Genomic DNA, 24,289 nt, shown 5'->3' on the forward strand with positions numbered 1-24,289 from the left:
CGCATGCAGTATTCCACAACAAAAGTGGATTGCTAACCTCACAGAACAGCAGTAGATGACAGAAAAGTGATCGTAGCTGTGATGCATTTGCCCATGTCGAAGCTTATGTGAAACATGTCAACCACTCGATATCATCACCTATTAATCTAAGTGCATTACAGGCCGCCCTGAAAGTTGGATAGACAGTACCAGCAACAGTACGTAAATCCTCAAACGATGTACATCCTTTTTGGTGACATAGTAACATCCGTAAATAGAATAACTCACCGGAAGTCGGATGTACAAATACAAGGCGGCCTACCGCTTTTGATGATTCGTAAACCCTACGACCCCAATACTTACTTGACTTATCCCATTTGTAATTTTTTGGATAGTCCAGATATGTCAAATCATGGCCTTCAGGGTCCGCTGAATTGCTTTTGAACCACCCAAGCAGGGTAGTAATGCTGGCATATGGATTAGATAATACTTCGGGTATTGACATGTCTCCATTGAACACCAATTGTTGCATATTTTCCTCATGAACGGTTAGAATCTGAACAGGTGGATGCCGATGATGTATGTGGAAGTCCAATATCCGCCATGCCGCCTCATGTGGACATATATACCGCCCATCCAAAAAATTTTGGACCTCATTTATAGGACGGTAATCTTCATTTCCAGTTCTGTGATGATTACCAGTATGCACTGAACTGGGTGATGCATTAGAAGATCCCTCCTTTTGGATAGTGTATCTGACACGATCTGCACCTTTGGAAATATATTTAAATAGGTACTTGATCATCATGCTCCAACCACAATACTCAACATTTATATGTGCACAGAATCGTGAGCAAAGCCTTTTATTATAGGGCACAACATATACGTTGTCAACAATCTGTCCATATTCAGTAGTGTGGCGTATAGTTGACGTACGTTTGTAACGTACATATCCATCTGTGTCAAAAAACGTAGCATCAAGAAACGATTAGGGAAGTGTTTGCTGCATTTGCCTTCTTTCATACATGGAGGTTTTTGGTTAAGTGGTCCACATGGACCATGGATCATGCAGGTTGTTATCGTCTCGTATAGTTTTGGCTCCTTAATTGGATCTGGCAACTCAGCTGTGATATACTTGTCAACATCACTTCCAATTTTTATACGGTTGGCAGCAGATACCCAGAGTAACGTATGACAATGGGGAAGACCCCTTTTTTGGAACTCAATGGTGTACAGATCTGCAATAATGTACAGATATGTAAATCATAAACCAACGACAGTGTATAACGGGAAGTAGAAACAGCAACATAGAAGACAACACTATAACAAAGAAATTGTAATTTCATATTGTTTAGAACACAAAAAAAAATTAATATATATATATATATATATATATATATATATAAATTAAATAAATAAATAATAAAAACGATATGTGCAGCGGCAAATTAAAGTTTTTATGAAAGGGAGACTAAAAAAACTCAAGACACAGGTAGAAATGAAACGGAAAAGTGGACAGTCATCAGCTTTAAATGTATGAACTCACGAAAATAAGTATGAAGAACATACGAATGTTAATGTATGCAGATTGTAAAATCTATATACAGAAACAGAAATGGTACTAAATTAGGAATTTTACATGGTTTATATAACATATGGATTGAATATGTAGGAAGTGATAAAAGGTTGACAATAAGAAAGATATGAATGTAGCGATAGGAGTAGGAAACTATCTATCCAATTGTAATTTGGAAAAAAAGTATACAAAGTGAAGATGGTACACGTAAGGGTAGAAATGATACCATATGTACACATACATAGCTTTGAAAATATGTATGAACCTGAGAAGCAGACAATGAATTAAGAAATTTACATAGTCTATGTCACACATGGAATGAACATGTAAGAAGTTAAAAAAAGTGAAGAATAAGAAATAGATACGTACAGTGGCAGGAGCACCAACGTATGAATGCAGCGGTAATTTTCGAACAACATATAGAAAACAAAAATAATTAAGAAAATACAACTTCCACTATAGCATGGTCCCGTCATATAACAATAATTAAAAATTCAATTAAATATTTCTTTATGATAAATTTTTTTGATAAATAACCAATAAGATTCCTGAAAATAGAGCCAACATTTAATCCAATGACGATGCGTATACAGAAACAGAAACAAATACATATCACAACACAGTGACAATAGAATGAACTTATCAATACAGGGGTAATGTTTGAAGAACATATCAGATAGCGAAGGGCTGCATATAAGACTAAAAGCATCAACATATCTATGAAAGGGTAATTTGCGGAGAACAGATAGAAAATGAAAGCAATCAATAAAACCAAAACTCGACCACAACTGGAAATAGAACCAAAAGTGAGCAGAAACGGTAACACATAGAACAGGTGTAAGACAGAAATCATAAATAGAAAATGAAGAGAATCTATAAAAAGCAGTGAAGTCGATAGGAAGGTGCATATGTTATAAAAGGTGAACAAAACTTGATTTGAAGGAATTAAATTAGCATACATGTACAATGACACAATTGAAAACATTAGAAACATCTAATTCGATAGATTCATATATATAAGAATTTGGAAGAAACACAGAGAATATAATATATACAATGAAAGACAAACATCCACAAAACATACAATCAACAAAAATCAACTGCTTTAACAGTAAGATACATAACATATTAAATAATAACAATATATTAAAAAAAACGAAAAAAATTAATAATAATAATAATAATAATAATAATAATAATAATAATAATAATTCAGTTATATTTACCTCCAGGGCACAAAAGAACAGGTGTAAGACAGAAACCATAAATAGAAAATGAAGAGAATCTATAAAAAGCAATGAAGTCAATAGGAAGGTGCATATGTTATAAAAGGTTAACTAAACTTTATTTGAAGGAATTGAATTAGCATACATGTACAATGACACAATTGAAAACAGTAGAAACATCTAATTTGATAGATCCATATATATAACAATTTGGAAGAAACACAGAGAATATAATATATACAATGAAAGACAAACATCCACAAAACATACAATCAACAAAAATCAACTGATTTGACAGCAAGATACATAGCATATTAAATAATAACAATATATATTAAAAAAAACCAAAAAATTAATATTAATAATAATAATAATAATAATAATAATAATAATAATAATAATAATAATAATAATAATAATTCAGTTATATTTACCTCCAGGGCACAAAAATAGTGTACATGAAGCAGGTTCAGACAGGTAAAACAGGAAATCTCATAGTACCTTATACATTATACCTACCAAAGTACACATAACATCATATGAAAATTGTATGAGGAGGCAAGTGGAAAACATACATGCATCTACTTCGCCTAATGTTTTGTCTTCCTTAAGAAACCGGATAAACTCATGAACTTTGATATTGAACACCCGAGCAATGATATCCGCTCTACTATGGAGATCGGTTTGGCGATGTGTATCCATATACCGGGTGATCTCTGGCCACTTTACATTGCATGTAAACATGATAAAGTATTGTGGATTCCCATACACCCTACATATGGAAAGTGCATCTAAATAATGACTGTACATGAACCGGGGACCACCTGTGAATGACGCAGGTAGAAATACACGTTTCCCAACGGCACCCGCCTCCCTATCTCCCTTTGAAAGCGCATCATAGAGTCCACTAACATAATCAGAACGAAGATTTGCCTGATGTTTTACAATGTAATCCAAACGGTTTTCCTCTATACATGTATACGCATCAACCAAATACTGTTGGAAGAGCCGTGATGCATTCAGAATTGGAGACCAGATATGTTGACGTGTATGGATATGATAGGCATAATACATGTTTACAGTAAGATTTTCACCACTCGTGCCTCTCCGATTGCGAAGCCTCAAACGGGGCGACCAACCTTCTTCACCATATGGAAACAAAAGTGGGTACTGTAAAGGCATGTAACTCGGATGGAGCTTACTGATACGTTGGGGCCGACCGGATTGTGAACGAATTATAATGTCATATGTGTTACATGTTGTGTCATCGCCACTCACTATACATCCCAGGGACCCTGGTAAGGGAAGATCATACCTACGGTCCTGAATGTTGTTAAACAGTCGAACTGCATATGACTGCAAATTACTTCCCTCTGCCATCTGTTTTGCAGTCTTGAAAGTCCGAACGTATTCATTATTGGCACTGAAGAAATCAACCAGAAATTTGACAACAGTAGGATCTAAACTTTTCCCTCTAGGACGATCAAAAGCTCTGAGACGATTTTCAACCTCATGGTTTGTATCAAACAGATAAAGCTGTAAAAACCTGGGACCTTTTACAGGATCGGGAGAAAACGACCCAATCTTGTGACTGATCTGACCTGATATCTTAAAAACATATGGACCCCGGCTATCATTCACCTCTTCATCAACATTAGCCCCAAAAGAGGTCATAGAAAACATACTATTATAAGCCCTAATATCCTTTAAAAAATTTCGACTTTCATACAGGGTAATAAACTCAGGTAGAAATGTAGAAGGATATGGAAGAATGACACTCCCACCTCGACAGCAATGAGTGTACCTTGTGTGGGCGAGTGTAGACATATTAAGAGCCCTTTCCACATACCAGAAAAATGCACCACAATACTCACATATCCAACTACAATCACCACAGTCACCATACTGGGGAAGCACAGATACTCGATCAAGACGCGGGCACTTCCGTCGACCACTGATAGGAACACCCCCAGACGACGAAGCACCGTCACAATGCTTCCGCTTTGGCGGAACCGCCATGATATACGTAGACGACCACACAACCACAATAAAGGAACGGAGAAGATGACAACGGAAGAAAGAAGCGCAAAACAAAAGACAAACTTTACCTTACAGAAAGGAAGATCGAGGTGGAGAAACGCAAAGCAGATGACGCCTAAGGAAGAAAAAGAGAGTGAAAATGAAATGAAGGTCAACGATCCAAAAGCAAATGAAGACGAATAAGACACGTGGAAGGTGGTGGCCGGTTCAGAAGAATCTGGAAAGACATTAAAGTGACGATTCTTCAACGCTGACCAGCAGAAAAAAGAAGAGGACGGCTGAAGGAAGAATATACCGAACACTGAGTAAAGTGGGAATTTAAGGAAAATAGAAGGACAAAAAGTTAATGTAACTTCAGGGGCCGATTTTGACAAAATAAGGATACGATTACTGTTCCTTTCCTTCATTTATTTAATATATATATAATAATTTGATGTTATTATCATTTTAAATTTTTATTCATCAATTTTAAATACACTTATTATTAATAATAAGTTAAAGAAGACTTTTAAGAAACACTTAATATTATTATTAAAACGTGAAACATGCATTAATGATAAGATAGACAATTTGCATTTCAAAAGAGACTTGCATGGATAATATGACATATCCATGTAATTTGATTTTATTATTAATAATTATTGCTTATTAGTTTTAAAACCACTTGTTATTATTAATAAGTGAAAGAAACTTTTAAAAAGCACTTATTATTATAATTAAAATGTTAAACATATACTAAAATATAAAGTGATAAGATTGACAATTTGCATTTTAAAAAAGGCTTACATAGATAATATGGATAATATGACATATCCATGATTTTTAATTAATTATTGTTTTGAAGCAACATGAACATACAAACATGTATACAATAGTTAATTAAATAATATATATATATATATATATATATATATATATATATATATATATCACTTTCCATAACATATGATCGATAACATGAATCTAATCTAATTTACATTAAAATTTCAACCACAACATACAATGATATTTTTAAAAGAATACTTAAATCAAGAAAATACAAAAAAGAATTAGTATATAACAAACTTACAAATTAAAAACTTCAACATAATAACATGACTCGAAAAATTGTTCAAAGCCCTCATACCAACACAAAAAACTTTAAACTTGTTTTCTTTGTGAATTTTGTATGTGATTTGTGTTTGTGTGTCTACTCAAAAAGATTAACCTTTTTATAGTAGAGTATCCATTAATTGTTTATTAAATATATTATATAAGATATAAAACCTTTGAATTGTTCATCATTATTAAGAGACTTTTGAGTAGTATTCATTAAAATAGGAGGTTTCAAATGCATGAGGTGTTTGCAAATTTTTATGGGGGTTTCAAATGCATGAGGTTCAAGGAAAATGCTAGCTTTATAAGTATGTATGATGTATCTATGTACCAAAGGGCTTCTAGCCCAGCGGTATCCGGTGTTGCCCTCCCTTCTTGAGGTTGAGGGTTCAAGTCTCGTCGTGGACATAGGTGGATTTGAGGTGTAATTTAGGAGTATGTTAGATTTACCGTTTCAAATATATATATATATATATATATATATATATATATATATATATATATATATATATATATTTCACCGGTTGTATATATTTCTAGATATGAAATTTTGTAAGTTAGGTATATGCAAAGCATATATTTATATATAAGCTACTCACCAATTTACATATCTGACTTCGAAATGATTTTATATATATATATATATATATATATATATATATATATATATATATATATATATATATATATATATATATATATAAAAGATTGTTCATTTGAGACCATATTAATTTTGTCAGAATGAGAACATGATGATAGTCACTCATCTTGGAGAATAAAAAAATAAAATAAAATCTAAATTGAAAAATAAAAGGATAAATCTAAAATTTATTTTTTTAAATATCATTTTCCTCATTTAATTTATATGAAATATTATAATAGAATATTACGCTGTAAATATTCAAATAGAAATGTTAGAATTTTAGAATATTATAATATTTTCACTAGAATTGTTAGACTAAGCAGTTATAACCGTCCAAAATCAAATATCGATCAAGGCCCGATATTTGAGATATAGGTTATTGCGGTGGGATATCGGTATTTTTATATCATACATAATATAAATATAAATATATATATATATATATATATATATATATATATATATATATATATATATATATATATATATATATATATATATATAGGGAAATGATCAAATGAGAACACCTAAAAGGTTGAGAACGCGAGAACAAGTATATTCATTTGTGATTACATGTATTCATTTGTGGAGAAATGATAATTTTTTACGCTCAATCAACATGAATATGTTTTTTCTCTTCAATTGAAATTAAAGGCGTAAAAATTTATCATTTCTCCACAAATGAATACACGGAATCACAAATGAATATACCTTGTTCTCGCGTTCTCAACCTTTTTGGTGTTCTCATTTGATCCTACTCCTATATATATATATATATATATATATATATATATATATATATATATATATATATATATATATATATATATATATAACAGTAATTTATAAAGTCAAAACTCAAAAGTGGCAATGTTTGAAACATAATCTTACGTAAGCCATGGATTCTTCCTCCAAGTCCACATCAACCAAGGCATCCAATTATTTTATCAAGATCTTCCACATCAACTCTAATATCATCATCATCATCATTTAAGAATTAAGTACTTAACACAACAACATGATCAAATTTGTAGAAACTAACAAGTTAACATTTAAGTATTTAAAAATTAACACAACAATAGGATCAGTTAAGATTTAAAATCATGAGTCTATGGCTTAAAACTAATAATGATCTACTTAACATAACAACATGTTCAATTAAGTTAAGACGAAAATACATAAGACCATGACTTAACACTAACAGAAGCAAGTAAAATTACTTAACCGATATCCCACCTGGAAATCATCTGGAAATATCAGTAATACCGGTTAAATATTGGTGTATATCACCGATTTTTTCGGTTCCGATATTTGACATCGCTATTTTGAAAGGTACAGATAACCGATATCCCACCTGGAAATCGCTGATATTAACTGCTTAGTTGTTGGATATGTTAACATATTCTAAGATTCTATTAGAATTGTAAGAATTATTAGAATATTCGAATATTCTACTACAATTATTTGAATATTTATAGTATAATATTTTAATAGAATATTTGAATATTCTAACAATTTTGTTTTAATATATATAGTGTAATATTTTATTATAATATTTCACGTATATTTAAAAAAACGGTAATTTTTTATTTATTTTTTATTTATTTTTATTTTTATTTGATTTTAAATGACGAATAAAATATTGAATATTTTTTTTTCGAAAATTAGCATTTATTTTTCATTTTATAAATATAAATTTTTTGATCTCCAAGGTAAGTGGCTTGGATTGTAGTCTTATGTTTTACAAAATTAACAAGGTCTCAAATAAACCTATATATATATATATATATATATATATATATATATATATATATATATATATATATATATATATATATATATATATATACAGTAGCCTTTTATCTGCGTCAAGCGACGAGTGCGACTAGTTTTTTTTTTCAGAAACTAGTTTCTAAAAGCGATTAGTTCTTTTGCGCAAAACTACATTTAAACAATCCATTTGGATAATATGAACTTGATAAAAGCATATTATTATTTATCATGTCATAACATCTTACTGAGATAAATAGAAGGATGTCTTTATTTATTGAAACGTTTTTAGCCCATGACCTTTTACATTTTCTATCTATTTCTTGGTTATTTTTGTTGTAAATAAAATCAAATTAATTAATCAATGATTATTGGGTAAGATTGATATGACCATACCTAAATTCAGAAATTACTTTTTTTTCCAACCTCTTATTTCTTCTTGTTCATCCACTAATTTATTTATGATTTATTGGTAAGTTGTATGTGCCCCAACCTTATATGCACCTAACTCTCCATTATCACAACTAACCTACATAAAATATGTACAGTTTCCAAACATGTAAAAAGACATTTTATTAGTGAATTTAATAAATATTTTAATTTATAATAAGTTTGAGGTTTAGTAGTTTGGCAATAGACAAATTAGAAGAAGCATCAAAATGTTACTCTCGAATGGATGACTCGAAGGGACTGTTAATCGGAAACTTTGATATATTATTTAACTTACTTTATGTTTCATCTTTATGCATAAAACAAACTATAAACAACAACTTCCAAATGGCAAAAAAAAATCATTTTCACAACATCATATTATCCTTTTCTACAATATTTTGACAACAAAATATTTACATTTTCAACAATATATTTACATTTGAGAGAAACATACAAGGTTGAGCAGCTACAAAAGAACAGAGAATCGACCAAATAACCTATGAAAATACTTCAAAGATGTCTGGATACAGGTCTTAACTGGAAAAAAGGAAAAAAAAACTATAATAGATTGTTAATTAAAAGAAAAGTTATAACTTTACTTGGGAAGTAGATCTGTCCACCAATAGCCATTAAATAGGAATTAATTGTTCTTCTCACTACTTGTGATGAGCTTCCTAAACCAGAAATCCCACCTTGCATAATTTCCATTTGTGATAAAGCCTCATAGATCATAGATAATCATATTTCATTGGAAAGGGTTCCCAACTAACAAAATTCAATAAAAGCATATATTTCCTATTCTAACATTTTATCATCAAAACATATAGTATTTTAATAATAATAACTTTTAAAAAGAGATGTTGGGATTATACCGTCTCTAATATAGATCTACGATGTTATCCCCATCAAGCAATATTACTTGCTCTGTGTAAAGGAAAAAATATTTATGATCAGAGGTAAACGATTTATAGTCAGGTCCTTTTACAGAATGTGCATGTTGAGTTGTACATTGACATTACCTTACGTGTAATCATAGAGCATAAAGTATTTCTAACTTGAAAATTCTTTTGAGAAACAATATTTGTGTCACAACTAGCATTTTAGCTAGGAAATTCTATTCTCATGTAAACATTCATCTAGTGTAACGACTTGTACTCTAAATGAATATCATGCTCTATTCTCACTCAATGCATCTCTTATAGTCAATTATGTGTTGAAAACCCTAGAAATTCTGGTTCAAGTTTATTATGAACTAGGATTCTCTTATTGAACCTAATGGACCAATAAACCTTCAACTTGACTATCTTGGACCTAGAAACCCTAATTGGGTTCTAATTGGACCCACACTCATAAAACTTAACATTTTGGGCCATGTGGGCCTAAAATGGTTCATTTTATTCCTAATGGGCCAAATTGGGCCATAAATAATTTAATTAGCCCTAATGGGCCATAACCCATTCCTTTATACAATATTGGGTCGTGAACCTCCTTAAGAGCCCAATGGGCCGAGAGCTAATTAGTTGGGCCACATAGGATCTTGACCAAGCATGTAAGGCCCAAGCTACCCATCCTTTCCTCTCTTCTTAGCCTCTCTCAGCCCAACTATGTAAAAAAAGGGGAAGAGAAAATGATTAATTAACCTAATGCATGACACCTCATTTTTGTTTAGAAGATAACCAAGATATTACACACCATGTAACAATGCATTCTCATATCTCCATGCAAACATCACCTCAAATCTCTCTCTTTCCCCCACTTCTTCTCCTCTCGTCCGAAACACCCCACAACACCACCTCCATTTCTTTCTTTCAAACTCTCTCAAGAACCCTTCATACTCTTCTAAAAATTTTCAAGATTGTGGGCATCTCCAATAAGTTTTTCACTAAGATCATCATCTTTGGTAAGTTCATACTTGGATCTATGGTTTAGCTTCTTGTTTTCTTCAAAAATCTTTTCTTAAACCATAACATTTCATGATTTATACATCTTTGCTTCATAGAGTTCGAAAATTCTTCAAGGAGCTTGCTAAAGTCGAGATCTTCACTTCATTCTTCATCAAAAACCGAATCCAAACCTCAAAGTGAGTTCATACCCCCTAGATTTCGGTTTTACATTGTTTTTGGGGGAGAATACAAGTTGTTATGTGTTAGATCTATGTATTTGTGCATGTTTATGTGTGTTTTCTAAGTGTATGTTGTGATTGTGTGAAGAAATTCATAGATCTAGACAATATTTGGAAGCCAAAACACTTTATACAACTTACTATAAGGATAAATATGCTAAAACATGTGAAGATCCATAAGAAAACTAAACAACTCTTGAAAGAGGGTTATTTTTGACAAATAAACAAAAGATTGAGACTTTTATTCCATATACGGTTTTACAAGGGCTAAAATGACCTCATTTACATAAAAATGAGTTTTTATAATATTCATAATTTCCAAGGGGCTAAAAGTGAAAATTTTCGCATAATGGGCCATAAAATGGGCCTTACGGATTTTCTTGGGCTTAAAGTGCAAAACTTTGGTTTTTGTGGACTAAAATGTCAGTTTATACAAATTTGAGTCGAAAATGTAAATTTACGGAATATAGGGGCTGAAAATGTCAATTTCCTCGAATTTGGGCCAAAAATGTTATTTTTATAAAGTTTGGGCCGAAATTGTCATTTTTATCAAAAATGGGCTGTAAATGTAAATTTTCATAGTAAAAGGGACGAAAACAGCAATTTAAATATATTTAGGCCAAAGACGTTAATATTTATGATTTTGGACCAAAAATGAAGTGTTTAACCAAAATGGGCCATAAAAGCCATTTTATTAGAATTAAGCCCATAAAATGAAAACTCTTAGCCTTAAGGGACCTATAGTGTCAAATTTTCCAAAAAGTGACTAAATTGAATATTTTTGGTCTAGTGGGCCAAAAATGTCACTATTACGAAAATTAAACCTTTTTACGTTATTCTGTTAAACTCTTAAACAAAACAAACAACGAAATAATAACGATTGGACTAAATATCTTGATAACATTTTATTGGGCCTAATACCCTCGTTACCTGGCTAATGGGCCTTAGGGGCCCATTTAAATGTATATTGGGCCTAATATTTTTCAGCACATGTTTATTGGACCTTTAAGGTCCATTTTCATGTTAATTTGGGCCTGAACTATGGAACACATGTTTATTGGGGTTTAGTGGTCCATTTACATGCCTATTGGGCTTGGATTACCCTTTCACATGTTTATTGGGCCTTATGGGTCCATTTACATGCTAATTGGGTCTGGACTGAAAAATCATGCTTAGTGGACCTTAACTGTCCCACTACATATTTGTTGATCTACATGTACTCATATACATACTTTTGGATTTGAAACTTAAAACATATACGTAAACGTTATACTTGGTGTAGTACATTACTCGTAAACAAGTTAAGGATCTAGTGAGACTTGTCGATTGACACTCCTGAGTGTATGATCGTAGCCTATAGTTATAACCAGAGTCTCCTGGAGGGAGAGCGGGAGTTTGTGTATAGATCTATACGGGGTGACACCCCACACCTGAACTGTTCGCTACAGCTAGACTAGGTCAGTCTAGGGTGACAAACCTTACCTTCGACAAACCGGCGTATGATATGCCATGACAGGCGAATTAGTCATTATTAAGCATGGTTGTAACGAATCACATAGAGATCAATGCCATCAGAATATTACGGAATACAAATACAAATTGTGGCGACACAAAACGTACACACACTAATTCCTGGTCTTAGGGTTTTAAGACTACATTACTTTTATAATCAGAAAATATCGGATTTTCTGGGGAAAAATGAAAGACCCACACTTTCATACTTGACAATTGTTACTCCGAAACATGCTACATGCATATTCATAAAAACAATATCTTATATTGATAAAGTGATTACAAACTACTGGATACAAACCAACTATTTCAAAGTGTTATATATATTACATAACTTCCCAGAATTCTATAGTTTTATACATATGGGAGTGCAAAATACAATAGTTTCAAACTATTCGAAAATCTTCTATCAATACAATAGTTTCAAACTATTCAAAAATCTTCTATCAGTATATAACTATACTGGATGCTTATCTCCTGCAAATTAGTTAAACATTGAGAGGGGTAAGCGGTGACGCTTAGTGAGTTCAATAATAGATACAATATAACATTATACCATATATATACTTCAATATGGCAGAAGCAAAGAGGAACAAGGAACAACAAAGGCATAACGCGAAAAGCTTTCCATATCAATCAATGAGATATAACAATATCCATACTTGATATACAATCAATAAAGTTTCAGCACAAGTGGCACAGAAAATACTCAGGATTATCATTTTGCTAGAATATTCAGGCTTTCAGCCTTATCTTAGCATACTGCCGAAGCCAAAGTGATGCCTATGTCATACACTTCATGGTCAACGGTACATACCAATACCCAAGTGATGCCTATGTCATACACTTTGTGGTCAGAGGTATAGCCTTGCTATAAAAATAGCAGAAATAATAACACGAGATGATAACATGGAAAAGCACATAGCACATATAACACATAACATATAATTGTTCCTATATATTAAACTCACTGTGAAATAACCGGGGGTTAAAATAGTAATTTGGGCAGCGTTTCGTTTCCCGGAAAGGAGTTTATTTAACAAGAAACCGGCTCAAATCAGGCAGAGTTTCGACTGGAGAGAGGTTAACTTCTCGAGAATTCCGGGGCTCCGGGGCTTGCTTCGGGCTTTAGACACGATACCGGGGCCTTGGGGGGCCGTGAGAAAGTTTACGGGGTGAAAAGGTGCAAAATGGGGAAATTTGGGGTGAAAAACCTCTCAAATCCGAGAAGGCTCGCACCCTTTATATAGGGGTGCGAGGGTTCGGCCGAGGAGGTGAGTCAGCAGCCACCTGGCGAGAGTTCGGACACCTGGCGAGGCGAAGGTGAGTCAGCAGGACACGCGGCAGCTCCTGCGAAGGCCACGTGCGAGGCTCGGACAGATGGAGGCTTCTAAGTGGGCCGAACTTCGGTCCAATGGGGAAGGAGCATGACGACTTCGAACCAATCAGTGGGTGCCACGCGAGGCTGCGGTCCGAATCCACCTATGCGAAGGATGACGTGTCCGAATCCACCTATGCGAAATTGCCCGGTTTTCAAGATTTTCTTGATTTTTGTGCCAAAAACTTGCGAAAATCATAACTTTCGTATACGAGCTCCGTTTTTGGCGTTCTTTATATGCACGCGTAGGTAAAATTATACTCTACGACTTTCGTTTAGACTTCGTCGGCTGGTTTTGACTTTATTTTTAATATTATTATTTTTAACAGACCAGGACAGGAAATTCGTTAAAAATTCATAACTTCTTCATCCGACGTCCGTTTTCGTCTGTCTTTTTACCGTTGTACTGCTAATGATGAGACTTTCGATTCTCGTTTAGGTTGTATCGGCTAAAAATCACTCGATATAAAATTCGAGTTTTTAGCTGTCTACTACTAAGCTGAAACTTAAAAAAATCATAACTTCCTCATACGAAGTCAGATTTTGGCGTTCTTTTTATCAAAATTCTCAGTTTAATGAATGCTATGACTTTCATTTAGATCACTAAGGCTAAAAAGTAGTTTATCAAAAACTCACTTTTTACGTCATTCTACACCGTGCCGGTTTTGTCGCGGATCTTCGATTAGTCATAACTTCTTCGTTATAACTCGGATTTCGATGAGGTTTTCTCCTAAATGTTTCTAACGAGATTATCTACAACTTTCAATAATAAAATTTTACTTATTTAAAATTTTATATTTTCGTTAAATTTCGATATTTTAACTTTTAATTGGAATCTCATAAGATTTCCAATATTTTCCGAGTGATTCTAAACATAGTTTCACCTTATTTCTAGTAAAAACTATCTGTTAGAACTCAATACTCAATATCACATAATATTTCATAATATTATTTACTTAAAACGCGATTTCAAAACGTGTATGTTACAAATACCTCCTCCTTTTGAGAATTTCGTCCTCGAAATTACATCGATTAAAATAAATGGGGATATTTCGCTCTTATCTCATTCTTATTCTCCCAAGTATAGTTCGGGCCTCGATGGTGTTTCCACTTGACAAGCACCAACTCTACTTCTTTATTACATAGCTTAGTCGTTCTTTCGTTTACGATTTCTTCGGGCTCTTCTACATAAGTTAACTTATTATCCAGTTTCACCTCGGATAATGGAACTGCTTCATCATACATGCTTAAGCATTTGCGCAGATAACTCACATGAAAGACATCATGAATACCTGCCAAAGCTTCAGGCAATTCCAAGCGGTATGCTTGTTTACCGATCCTCTGGAGGATTTTGAAAGGACCAACAAATCTAGGACTTAGTTTTCCTTTCTTTCCAAATCGCATAAGACCTTTCCATGGGGATACCTTCAACATTACGAAGTCACCCACCTGGAATTCTATTGGTCGCCTCCTCTTTTCCGTATAGGACTTTTGTCGATCCTGGGCGGCTTTCATTCTTTCTCGTACAATTTGAATCTTGTCGGAGGCGTCTTGAATCATTTCAGGGCCTCCAATGATTTTCTGTCCTATTTCACGCCAACATAATGGAGTACGACACTTGCGACCATATAATGCCTCATATGGCGGCATTTTGATTGAAGCGTGGTAACTGTTATTATACGAGAATTTGACAAGAGGTAAGTATTTATCCCAGTTACCACCGAACTCCAAGACACATGCACGAAGCATATCTTCTACAGTTTGGATTGTTCTCTCCGTCTGACCATCTGTCTGGGGATGATAGGCTGTGCTGAGAGCAACTCGAGATCCCAATTCACGTTGCATACTCGCCCAAAAGTGAGAAGTGAAGCAAGTATCACGATCGGAAACGATCTTTAGTGGCACACCATGTCTTGCAACAATTTCATCCAAGTATACTTGTGCGTATTTCTCCATTGGAGCCGTTTCACGCATGGCAAGAAAATGAGCGCTTTTAGTCAGGCGGTCGACGATTATCCAAATGCTATCATGCTGTCTAGCAGTCTTTGGCAATTTGGTAATAAAATCCATGGACAGTTCTTCCCATTTCCATACAAGTACACTAAGACTTTCTGGGGTTCCGTAAGGCTTTTGGTGTTCTGCTTTGACTTGTAAGCATACTAAGCATTCCTGTACATATCTTCCAATGTCTCTCTTTAATCCAGGCCACCAATAATCAACTCTTACATCATAGTACATTTTACTTGTACCAGGATGTATTGATAGTTTAGATTTATGGGCTTCATCTAAAATCTTCTATCTTAATCCACCAATCTTTGGAATCCATAGCCGATTCTTGAATACCTTTAATCCTCGTGGATCATCAAGTAAAGCATCATTATAATGTATCATCCCTTCTTTCTTCACATTTTCTGGCTTTAGGGCCTCTACTTGCCATTTCTCTAGTTCATCTAGAATAGTGAACTTTACTGTAGTGTGAGTAATAGCATAACACATACTATTACGATAAACCTTTCTGCTAAGTTCATCGGCAACTACATTAGCCTTTCCAGGATGATACAGGATTTCACAGTCATAGTCTTTGATCAGCTCCATGGCTCGTTGTTGTCTCATATTCAGAGTTTGCTGACTGAATATATACTTGAGACTTTTGTGGTCGGTAAACAATTGGCATTTTGTACCAAAAAGATAATGTCTCCAGAGTTTTAGGGCGAACACCACTGCAACGAGTTCGAGATCATGGGTGGGATAATTCTTCTCATAATCTTTCAGTTGTCTTGAGGCATAGGCTATCACTTTACCATATTGCATCAACACACAACCGAGTCCCAATCTTGAAGCATCGATATATACGGAGAAATCATCATCACCTTCTGGGAGTGATAAGATTGGAGCATGAGTCAAAAGATCTTTTAGGGTTGAGAAAGCTTTTTCTTGAGCTTCACCCCATTCGAACTTCACTTCCTTCCGTGTAAGACTCGTGAGAGGTACGACTATACGAGAAAAGTCTTTAATGAATCTCCAGTAATATCCTGCAAGACCCAAGAAACTACGAATTTCGGAAGCATTACGAGGCACTTCCCAATTTTGAATGGCTTCGATTTTGGTAGGATCTACGGATACACCGTCACTAGAAATCACATGGCCGAGAAATTGAACTTGACAAAGCCAAAATTCACATTTCGAGAATTTAGCATATAGTTTCTCCTTTCGAAGAAGTTCTAATACCACACGAATATGAATGGCATGATCAGCTTCAGACTTGGAATAGATTAGAATATCGTCAATGAATACGATAACAGATTTATCGAGCATTGGGCGGCATACCCGATTCATCATATCCATGAATATAGCAGGAGCATTTGTTAAACCAAACGGCATGACAAGGAATTCATAATGCCCATATCGAGTACGAAAAGCAGTCTTCGGTACATCCTACTCGTGAACTTTCAACTGATGATAGCCAGATATTAGATCAATCTTTGAGAAATAGCTAACACCCTGAAGTTGATCGAACAAATCGTCGATGCGAGGTAGTGGGTACTTGTTCTTGATAGTCACCTTATTCAGCTCACGATAATCAATGCACATCCACATCGATCCATCTTTCTTCTTGACAAACAGTACCGGAGCACCCCAGGGAGAGGTACTCGGTCGAATGAAACCTTTGTCAAGTAGTTCCTGCAGTTGGATCATCATTTCTTTCATCTCATCTGGCGCAAGACGATAAGGAGTCTTTGCAATCGGAGCAGCACCAGGCACAAGGTCAATTCAGAATTCTACTTGCCTGTCCGGAGGGAGTCCAGGCAATTATTCGGGAAAAACATCTGGATATTCTTTAGCAATGGGAACATCATTCATCGTTTTCTTCTCCTCTTTTGAGATATCGACTGTGTAGGCCAGATAGATAGAACACGCTTTCGATATGAATTTACGAGCTTTGAGGAAAGATATTATTCTTAAGGTTCCTTGTTCACCATAGACATAGATAGGATTCTCCCCTTCAATGGGAATACGTACTATCTTTTCATAGCATAAGAGTTCCGCGTGGTTCTTTGACAACCAATCCATGCCGAGAATAATGTCAAAGTTGGGCAAGGAGATAGGAATTAAATTAGCAAGAAAGTTGTAGTCTTCAATTTCTATAACACAATTCCTATAGACTTTATCGGCAAGTAATGATATATTTCTAGCAGTATCTTTGTGAAATGGTTGCGCGAGTACATAGCAAGCAATTTGAAAGGAATGTGCAAATTCATAAGACACAAAAGAATCTGAGGCACCAGAATCAAATAAGATGTGAGCAGGTCTAGAGTTAACAAGAAATGTACCCATCACAACATTCGGGTCCTCGCGTGCCTCCTCTGAGGTAATCTGGAATGCACGGCCCTTAGCTTTTGGCACCTCCTCCTTTTTAGTTGGAGTACCCTTTGATTGTTGAATAAGGGCGTGACTTCTCGCCGGTTGTTGAACAGAAGCTTGACTCCCCGCCCTTTGACTAGTAAGAGTAGGGCAGAAACGCTTCCTGTGGCCAGTAACACCACATGCAAAGCATGTCACACCTTTCATTGGACATACGGGCCTCTTGTGGCCTATTTCTCCACATCCATAACAGACCACAATCTTTCCTCTATTCTGCATTCGCCCGAATGATTCTTTCCACAATTTCGACAAGCTGGCGACTAAAGAGAAAAAGATTGTGACCTGCCGCGGCCACGAAAAGCACTCTGAGATTGTACTTGCTTGCTAGGTTCAGATCGAACAGATTGAGTTGGTGGAATAGGGGAAGCAGGAGCAGTCCTTTAAGTACGTGGATGCTTCGGAATAGTAAGAGTGGCACCACGTAGTTCTAAGTCATGCTCACGTCTTCGAGCATACTCAACAGCTTTATCGAATGACAGTACTTCCCGATTGGCAACGAAATCGTGAATTAAGTATAAAGCGGAGAGCATAAAGGCATATACATACAATACACCACCATTCCAAAACAATCACTGGTGGTTTTAAATCGACTTAACACCGGTTACAATAAGATGTACAAACGTCGTCAATTAACATAAGATGGCTTGGTCCTTACCATATCAATTCCATGTGCTACGAAAAGTACCCACATCTTTTCCCCAAACTCTCGTAGTCCCAGTCAAAACACTTATTTCGGGACGAAATTCCTTCTAACGGGGGGATGATGTGACAACCGTCAATTTCCGGTCAAGTCAAAGTCAACTAAAGTCAACAAGTCAAACCGGTCAACTCAGCTAACCCTTGTATTTTGGGGTTTGCAATATGTTTCCTATTATACAACTCGCTATCCTAATGCAAAGTATCACTTAGAGTTTTCACGTGTTCGGAAATTCTAAACCCTAATCAGGGTAAGTGATGAAACTACTCGATAAAACATTATTCCATACCCCTCGAGGGCGTATAACGTTCATAACAAGGCTTGACGGGGTTTACAAACCTTGCCTTACGAAGTTAAACACTCAAAAAGGTCACAAACAAAGTCTCTTTCAATCTCTCTTTATCAATCTTAATCTCTCCTAAATCTCTCCCAAATCTCTCCCAAATCTCTTTCAAAATCTCTTCTAACTTTTTATAATCATTTGGGGCATCCCGACACTTAACTTGGTGAAAAACCGCTCAAAACGAGAAGTTTATATGAAAAACACCCTTAAAGGACCGAAACCTCTCTATTAGAACCGAACCCTCTTGGAACCGAACTGCCTAGAACCGAAATGCTACAGGACCGAAGTTGGCTAGAACCGAAGCTCCTTGGACCGAACCCGAACCCTGCTGAACCGAACCCGAAGGTCCCTTCGGACCGAACCCCCTTTCGGCCCATTTTGCCTTCGCTCCCTTACCTGACCAGTTCGCCTTCGGTCCTTGCTGCTGGGGGACCGAACTTCGACCCAATCCGAGAGGTTTCGCTGAAATGCATTTTTCACCCGGTTTTCGACCCCGACTCCGTTTTAAGCCCGTTTTTCATTATTTTAACGTGAGATTTTCACCCAAACTCATATTTTGACATATAAGACCCTATATATTCATAATTTAAACATATTTTTAGGGAAATCTTTATTTAGGAATAAAATCTAGTGGGTAAGTTATATGGGTGGAGTGTTGACTTTACCTTTAGGTTATGACACAAGCAATCCCCCACACCCACTTCATGGCCATACCCAATCACTATTCATCACTATTCAGTCACTATTCCTCCATACCTAGTCAACTAGTTGTCCTTTCACCCTTTTTTCACCAGCCATAATTAGATCAAAGGGCTTGAAATCTTACTTCTCTTCCCACATTATTCACTCTTTCTCAAGAAGAATCAAACCCATTTCTCTCTCTCACTTCCTCTCTCTAAAACTCGAATTTGAAGGCTATTCTTGAGCTTTTTCCCTCCAATTTTGGTAAGTAACTTCATCCTACACTTGATTATCTTACACTTCTTCACTCAAATCAAGAGTTCCTTACACAAATATCATCATATTTGTTGTTAGATCTTCGAATCTTCAAGCATCTTCTAAGTGTTCTTGAGTTGAACACTTCTTTTCTTCATCATCCATCTACTGAAATCACTCAAGGTGAGTTCATGCCCCTACATTTTCATGTTTTCTTCAAGTTTTAGGGGGGGGGGGGAATACAAGTTAAATCACCATAATATAACTTAAACTCAATCATCAGCTTTCAACAGGAAAGTTGAGTCCCATTCACGGATTGTTTTGACCTTATTAAACTTTTTATCTTTCAAAACTGTTTCACATGCAAGTATTTCAGGTTAATACCTTTAAAATGACTACTTGCACATCTCCATACGATTTTTCTACAATTTATGGCGATTTTTACAAAACAGCCTATCATTTCAGAAACTACTTCGGACCAGTCTGTGAAGTTGGACATTTTTACACAAGTTAAATATCACCAAAAATCATGATAAACATTATGAATAAAATAGACCCGTTTTCTAAACCCTCAGAGTTTACGGATCCAAATTTCGACCTCTGGGGATTTTTCTATAAATTTTCCAATAGCAGGAACAGAAAAGTTAAAAACTATAAAATAGTTAACAATCCTATTTACACCTTATAACTTGCTGAGCAAGGTGTGGTATTATTTGAATACATGTTGCTGATTGTACATTTTATTTACCTTATTTTACAGGTATGAATCATATACAAAGGAGTACTACCACTACAAATAATTATAATAAGTATGGTTAAGACTATTATACACCACAAACAATTATGATAAACTATAATAGGTATAGTTAGGTTGCATATACAATACAAATATTATGATAAACTATAATAGGTATAGTATATGTTTCATTTACATTTCGAACTCATTACAAAAGATTTTCATTTCATATAAACGGGGTACGAATACAAAGTATCGGGTCTATACAAAAGGGGTACATTACAAAGTACTGGGTTTTCATTTCATATAAAAGGGGTACGAATACAAAGTACCGGGTTTATACAAAAGGGGTACATTACAAAGTACCAGGTTTTCATTTCATATAAACGGGGTACGAATACAAAGTATCAGGTTTATACAAAAGGGGTACATTACAAAGTACCAGGTTTTCATTTCATATAAACGGGGTACGAATACAAAGTATCGGGTTTATACAAAAGGGGTACATTACAAAGTACCAGGTTTTCATTTCATATAAACGGGGTACGAATACAAAGTATCGGGTTTCTACAAAAGGGGTACATTACAAAGTATCGGGTTATCATATAAACAGGGTACGAATAAAAAGTACCAATCGACTTAGAATTGGTGGGCCCGCCTTACTTCCTATTCCTTGTTTGGTTGTGGACCTAGGGTAGACCCATTATATTCGACAGTTTATTTAACTTAAATTTTATATAACTTATATACACTGGGTGATTATAGAAGGAATATACGGGTCTTTCTAGGGTACATTATTGCATAACATAGGAGCTTTCATTTCACATTTTATAAAGAAAATATTGGATTTTCTGGAATCATACTCATTCACTTTTACAAGGAAAATGACATCTTTATCAAATAAAACTCTTATGAACTCACCAACTTAATTGTTGACACTTTTTCAAAACTACTTGTATTCTCAGGAAATCAGTGAACAGGTAATCAACTGCTTTTGAGGACGGGACACTAAAGCGTTAAGTTTAAAACTCATTTTGTCATCATGATGTAATTTATTTGGAAACATGTAACTCGTACAACGATGTAACCTTTTAAATTATATTTATGATGGTTGTATTTACTTTGAGCACTATTATACTCGTTGTTGTGATACTATACATGAAGTCCTCCACCCCTGGATGTTTCCGCCATCCTTGGTTTGGGGGTGTGACAAAGCAAATCTTCAATCTTTTGTATTCGTCTTTATCATTGAAATTGTCATCTATTTTGAACTGTGAGGATGTGAATAGCATATGATTGATTGGGAAATCGAGTTGATTGAAATCTAAATTCTCAGTATCATAGCTCTTCTTTGGATTTTTCAAAAATTCATCATTTTTACCAAGAACAACAATTTTGATTGTTTCATAGCATCATTTCTTGTTGGGATCACCCTTGTTCAAGCCTGGTGGGTCATTTGCTCTTTGTCTCAAAATGTTGTTGATTTGTGTTTGTTTATCCAACTCTATAGCTTGCAGTCTTTTGTTCACTTTGACTAATTGTTCAACTTGAATTGTCCAACTCTATAGCTTGCAGTCTTTTCTTATCTTTGACTAATTGTTCGACTGAGTGACTGTCCCTGTTGAAGAAATTGTTGTTAAAAATGAGATGATAGGCTTCATTGAGATGGTTGTTGGAATTTGAGTAGATATAACTTTCCCCACAATAGCTCCTGTGTCTTCACCAGAAACTTTAGACGAACCAACTCCTCTATCTCCCCTTGAGAAACATGCATGGTACGAGGAGCATTAGTTGGGAGTCTAAGAACCAAATTCCTGATCGGATCCAACTCTGCCTTAATATTGCGATGTTCGAAACCATATTAGAAATGTATTCTTGAGAAATTGAAGATTGAGTCGAAAGATCAACTTTCGATAACGTCTCTTTAATATTAGACAAGAATTATTCAACCTTGTCAAAAACTTTGTCATCCTTCTTTGTTTTGACTCAAAGATCATGTGGGTAATCTTTGTTGAAGGTTGTTATATCTTTTACCAACCTTGTAGTTGCATTTACTACAACATCCACCTTCTTGTGTAACAAAGAGTAATTATCATCAAATTTCTTCACCTCTGTAGCCATCAACGTTCGAATTTACTTCATTTGGTTCTCTATAAAAACTTTCGTTTCTACAAGTTGTTTCTCAAAAAGTTCATGATGTTCTTTCGCTTCGTCACGCAACTTGGAAATCTCATTGTTGAAAGTATGAGTATGAGTGACTACTCGATCATCACGCGCTTATTAACATCTTCAATTAACAGGAATGCATGTAGTAACAGATGTTCGAATTGGTGATATTGGTGGTGGTAGAACAGTAGATGTTTCGACCGTTGTTGTTGTTTTGACTATAGTCATCCCTTCATCCTTATCAGATAAGTTCACAGTGATGTCTGGAGTTTTGACCTCTTCCATAACGGACTCAGTATTTGAAACACCGGATGGTATGAATTTCGCCTTCTCAAGGATGGTTGTGGACTGTTGTACACCAAAATCGATGTTTACATCCATATTAAATATGTTTGCATTGACATCAGGAATTTGTGTCTCCTCAAAAGTCGATTTGATAGGGGTATCCTTTCTACGTGATACTTGAAATGAATCCATAATTTGAGTATCTGACCCATCGCTATCATTTTCAGTCTCCACTATTACTTTCTCAAACTAAGCCTCTGCCTGATTGTGCTTTCTCTTCTTTATCTTATGTACAACATCTAACGCTTGGCGCTTCTTTGAGGCTGGGGATCCAGGACTCAAAATCTCATGGAGTACAACTCCCCTTTATGGTAAACTGTAGCTTTTTAACTCTTTTTGAACCACTCTTTTTTGCAGCTGGTTCACCTTCTTGTGTAATTGTAGTTGTATTAGGAACAAGACTCTCCATGGGAATTGTCTCAGCTATTGGCTCAATAGTTTTGAAAAATGGCTCTTGAATAGGTTTTGTGATTTCAGATTCAGAAGATTTCTTAGCAGATTTCTTAGTTCTTTTGAGTACCCCTTTACCAGTCTTCGTAGGTATAGTTTCTTACCAATCCCTCTTCCACTTCTTTTGGCTTTTCTGCTTGTTTCTTTTTCTTATGAGCCTTAGACCCTTTTGATGATCCTTCTACCCTATTTGAGAAATCTTTGGTGGAAGAACACTAGCTGGAGTAGAATCTATAGAAGCCAAATACTTCACCAATAATGGATTTTTAGGAGCCACTAAATTGAGCATCGAATCAGGGATTCGAGAAACAACCGGAAATATCATAACATCATCCACTACGTCCTATGGAACTGACATCGAGGGAAACTCGGCAGTATCAATATCAGTTGAGATAAGAATATTGTCCTGATTATACACCTC

At 34.9% G+C, this 24,289-nt stretch overlaps 1 protein-coding gene across 1 annotated transcript; it reads right to left on the minus strand.

Annotated features, from left to right (window-relative positions):
- Positions 1-103: 103 nt before the first annotated feature.
- On the minus strand, positions 104-4,800 carry LOC145129124 (uncharacterized). Its single transcript, XM_079063867.1, has 3 exons — positions 3,357-4,800; positions 993-1,217; positions 104-936 (listed from the first exon to the last, which is right to left on the minus strand). Exons 1-3 carry the CDS (start codon positions 4,798-4,800, stop codon positions 104-106), a joined length of 2,502 nt encoding a protein of 833 aa, XP_078919993.1.
- Positions 4,801-24,289: the final 19,489 nt, after the last annotated feature.

The sequence above is a fragment of the Lactuca virosa genome, chromosome 1, assembly GCF_052849685.1.
Source record: "Lactuca virosa cultivar CGN04683 chromosome 1, Lactuca_virosa_CGN04683_v6, whole genome shotgun sequence".
NCBI lineage: Eukaryota > Viridiplantae > Streptophyta > Magnoliopsida > Asterales > Asteraceae > Lactuca > Lactuca virosa.